Source organism: Arachis ipaensis, chromosome B4 (genome assembly GCF_059453495.1).
Source record: "Arachis ipaensis isolate K30076 ecotype BB chromosome B4, ASM5945349v1, whole genome shotgun sequence".
NCBI lineage: Eukaryota > Viridiplantae > Streptophyta > Magnoliopsida > Fabales > Fabaceae > Arachis > Arachis ipaensis.
In genome coordinates this window covers 102,653,799-102,658,878 of record NC_142439.1, presented here as the reverse complement: position 1 = coordinate 102,658,878, position 5,080 = coordinate 102,653,799, and the positions used below count along the sequence as shown (strand labels likewise).

Sequence of the window (5,080 nt, the reverse complement as noted above, 5' to 3'; positions counted from 1 at the left end):
AGTTTAAAACTGCCGCTAAATGGTACTATAGTTTCGGCCACAGTTACCGGCTGTTTGCAACCACCACCAGATGTAACAGATTTTATAATCTTTGAACTACATTACGGCGGTTTAAAACTGCCGCTAATTTAAGAAAAATAAAAAAAAAAGAAATTTGGATTTTTCAAAAAAACACGCATAATTTTTTTAAAATATTATTGAATTATTTTTTTTATTCTTTTTATATTTTTTATTATTTTAAGAGTGAATATTTTCAAAATTGAAATATAAGCCAAACAAAATAATATATTCATCAAAATACGAAGAAAATAAATCTTTTTCAAAGAGTTGCTCAGTCTAATTCAATAAAATGTTTGCTTAAATCTAAAATATCTCCAATCCTAATATTCTATTTTTCACTCTATCATTCCACGAAACGCATCCCTGCAGCGATGTCTGGTGGTAGCTCCTCACCTTGCTGTTGAAACAGATAAATCATAGCACTCTCCATCACCTTCATCTTTTTCTTCTCTACTGCTGCCTCATCCTCCATCGCCTTCCTCAACTTTTCGCCTTCCAGCTCTGCCTGCAGTTCAAGCAGCTTCCTCTGATTCTTTCATCCGCTGTGCAAAGCTTTTCGAACTGCCAGTGTGGGTATATAGTTGTTTTGATCGATTCTTCGCATTTTTCTTGCACTTCTCCTATTGGTCTAGTAGAGACAAAGAGCGATTAGAAACTGATTTAAAAAGACTCAGTGCAACATAAATTGTATTGTTGTGTACCAATGATATACTAGATTACCTTCGTCTCAACTTTGGCGCGATAGTCAAGGAACCATCTCCAATGCTCTCGATCGATTTCCGGCGGACGGTGATCAATATTTTGTTCAGTCGTGAATGTTGGCTCGTAAAAAGCCTTATACAACCTCAACCTTGTTTCCTTCCAAGACTTTTGCATACTTTTCAAAATATTTTTTTTGATAGTTCCTTCGCTATCTTCATCAAAGTGAAAAATTTGCTATACAGATAATAACAATTTGTCAAAAATTGTAAAAATAAGCACTTTTACTTCAAAGGGGATATAAACTTTTACCTTGACACATTCGTTATAAACCTTGTCCTTAGTGGTAATCTTACGCGAACTTTCCTCACAGATAGGAAATTTTCCAAAGTCAGATCCTAGCAGACCAAGCACGCCACTCAACAGTCCAGTTTCGTTTCCAATTGCTTGCTTTCCATTGTTGAACCTGAGCACGATCTTTCTACCGTTAGGCCGTTCCATAGCCTCCCTCACTCTTAGTCTTGCCAGCTTGATTGTGCCATCGAAATCTATAAGCCAAATATAATACCTTATATGTATCCGTTGTGGATAGCATGCGAGAAATTAATATATAACATAGACTCTAAATCATGTTGAACATAGACTCTAGATCAAGGAATCTATTCACACCGTCTCTATATTCAGCACTACCTCGTGGCTTTTTAATACAGCTCTTATCAATGTCTACTTTAATGAGATAGCACAAACAAATAAATAAACACTAAACAAAGACATAAAATAAAATAAAAACCTTAAAAAAATAGGTTATGTGCTAGGAGAACCAATAACAGTATATCACAATTATGAAATACGAGAGTAATACACGAGTAATATTCGATAATTTACTGCAAGGAAAACCATGTAGGGGGCAGCAGAATAACTCAGTGGAAATAGAAATAAAGTTACAATACATCCCGAATAACATGGGGCACACGAAAGATATTAGGGGGGTTGCTTACTCATTGCAAAATTCTGTGCTTTCTAAAAAATTACTAGGAGAAAGAATTGCTGGTTCCAAGTTCAAAAAATGCAAAGAAAATAAAAGCTTCCTTAAAAAATGAAAAAGAAAATAGGAATGAAAGTTAGGTTCAAAAAAATAATTAAAACAAAAATATAACTAAACAGTCATAATGGATAGAGAATAGAATCTTGAAATTGTAGATATGTGATTTTAGATATACTTCTAACAATATTATATTATAGTTTCCCTGTCCTATCTTCTACCATGTAAGTGCAAATAATTGGTTCAATGAAAATGAACATAAAAAATAAGGATAAAAAAGACAGGGCAAGAAGAAAAAATTCATCACTCCAACAAAATTCACATATGCATGCCTTCAATCAAGTTACTTTACTCACTTCTCTATTCTGTACTATTTTATTGTACATAACAGTCAACGGTTACCAAGCAAACAAATAGAAAATGGGATAAAGGATCACTATTAAGATGTTAGTTAGAACTTAGAAATACTTCTTCATTTTAACATTTCATTCATCAATCAAATGATAACATGCATAATGCATTAGTGATTTAAAACTTTACCAACTTCTTCCATTTTTTCACCAGAGTCTTTTTTCCCTCCCTCTAAAATACATTGCTTGCAAGTTTTCAAAATATGTACTACCTTTCTTTTGTTGAATTGGATTTTAGTATGTAACTAATTTCAAATATCACATCCCCTAACCAAAATTTAATAAATTTCAAGTTTTTTTCCTTTATCTCTCATCATTAAGCAAGGGTACTACTTTAGTTAATAAGATGGACAGCATTCAAAAAGGATCATACTTGACTTTTCTAATTATACACTTTAACCAAAACAAGATACAAGACAAGACACATACTTATCAATTTAGACACATAAAACCTTATCACAATTATATGGTCAAGATGAGTAATAAATTTTCAGCACTATGTTTAGTGTCCTATCAGGCTCTTTTATTTCTCCTTTAAATGTTTATGCTACAAAACATAAATTAAGATCGGGTTCACAATATACAGAAAGTATAATCAAGAAGTTTCCATATTATTTTTGATGAGGCAAACACAATAAACCAAATACTCTGATAAAATCTCAGGAACTAGGCAGCAAGATAAAATTAAAATTGTACAATGATAGATTAAATCTTCAAAGAGATTCAACGGATCAAGCAAATTGCATTCACAAAGATTTTAACAAACTTCTATCTAACATCTTCCATACATGAGATAAAGTTTAAAATGCCACATTAATTAAAAAAATAAGGATTTTACTGTTTAATGAAAATTAACTTGTTATAAGAGATAAATCGTAACTTCAAATGATTGGCATAAAGTATAATATTTGTTTAATTAAAAAAAATAGTGTAATCTTCTTTACTAGCTAACAAAGAGTATTTAAAGATGGGTTATAAATAACTACTTATTTAACAAAAGCCCCACTTTATGTTTAACTTGAAAACACTAGTACAAGAATTAATTAATGGTACAGGATGAGAGGAAAGAAAGGCACAAGCTATGTGTGAAGCCCATGCATCATGTATATGAGCATTTCAAATATGCGTCATGACACATATGTTAATTACTTTAACAGTATCTTCTCTTCACCAATTGAAAAGAAAGAAAAAGACACTAATAAAACAGCTTAATATATAAGAATTGGGACACTATCACCTTAGTCCTTTGGCCATTTTTCATCTGTTATTATATGCTTAGAGTTAAGAGAGTAGCACTGTATAAGCATGGCACAAGTGCATTACTAATATGGCCCCCTTTTCATGGCAACCAAGGTCAAACATTGCTTATACCGTGCAGTGCCTAACCACCGACAAAAATTACTTCAATGTTCCAAAATTACTTTGTTATAAAAATTATTCATAATAATATAGATTTTATTTATGTATAAGTTCTTAAAACTATATACATCACCATTTTTAAAACTCAAGAATTTAATGCAACAAAGATACAACATTATTACATACATGTCCATCCAATAAATTTATTTTCTATTGGCACAAGAGGCAACCTCCAAAATCAAATTGTGTTTGGAGCAAGGGACCAATAATCAATAAGAATTAAACATTAGATATGTATAAGCAGAGATACAACAGGTCTAATTTATCATTTACTGCCACAAAACATGAAACAGACAATGGATTATTCAAACTACTGATTGTATGTCTCTTACCGAAATATTGTTGGTACTTTAATCTTACAATGCTTGTTGTTGGAGAAACTAGCTAGCGTGTCGGTTGTGGAGAATCAATTAATGGGTATAAGATAATACCTAGAACAATAATAATTAATCAAAATCATCATACTCATAACAAATGACAAAGTTGAAAGAAAATTAACCTTGATCAGAGTGTGAGCTTCTCTGCTTAGTGCAATTTTACAGTCCTAATGAACACGAAAACAGAGACGCACCAATCAAATAAAAAAAGTAATACCTTGAAATCCCTAACTTTAAACAGCAGCAATTACCCCCAATTAATGAAAGATATAGACAATTTTCTTTTCACTATTCTGAAACAAGAATGAAAACAAGAAGGAAACATCAATGTGGAGAAACAAACCAGTGACAGGAGAGAGGCAGTGATGGATGAGATTGGAGCACGGTGAAGGAGGGTGTAACGGTTTTACGCACGATCGAGGGGATGGGCTCGTTTGACGTCAGTGGGAGAAGCACGGATGGAAACTGCGCAAATTGACAACCCACACAGAGGCGCGAGGTGGAGCAGAGGTTAGGATTTCACACACCTTGGATGAGGGAGTATGGGTTTCAGGAACTGTGGATGAGAGGCAAAAGTTTGACGGCAGAGAGAGGACGATGAATCGGCAGCAGTGGCGTGGTAGAGTAGCGAAGGCAGTGTTTCGCGCGCTACCGAGGACTCTTCGCGGGTTTCTGCAAATTTGGGGAGAAACAATTAAGGATTATAAGGTAGAAAGGGGTAAAACAGAAATTCAATTATATATGGTTAGATCCTCACCCTTGGCGGCGTTTCCTGATTCAATCGCCGCTGATGTTGCGGCATGCAAAGGGAATATGCTTCCACGGACTTGTTTTGTGGGGGCAAGGGGATGGGCCTCCAATTCTTCGCCATTGTGTTCCGTTCCTGGTGTAGTGCACAATCGATTGAATTGTGCTATAAAATGTGAGTTTTTTTTTATTCAATCGATTGATCGTGTTATCCAATCAATTTTGCAAAGCAATATGAGTTGTTTCACAGTTCAATCGATTGAATTACGTACGGTGCTATATGCCATTCTAAATTTTTCTCCTCTTTTTTATAAATTATTATTTTA

At 33.7% G+C, this 5,080-nt stretch overlaps 1 protein-coding gene across 1 annotated transcript; it reads right to left on the bottom strand.

Annotated features, from left to right (window-relative positions):
* Nucleotides 1-595: 595 nt before the first annotated feature.
* LOC107639532 (uncharacterized) lies at nucleotides 596-1,260 on the bottom strand. The gene is made up of 3 exons (XM_088483455.1): nucleotides 1,072-1,260; nucleotides 781-996; nucleotides 596-688 (listed from the first exon to the last, which is right to left on the bottom strand). The coding sequence occupies exons 1-3, from the start codon at nucleotides 1,258-1,260 to the stop codon at nucleotides 596-598; spliced, it is 498 nt and encodes a 165-aa protein (XP_088339581.1).
* Nucleotides 1,261-5,080: the final 3,820 nt, after the last annotated feature.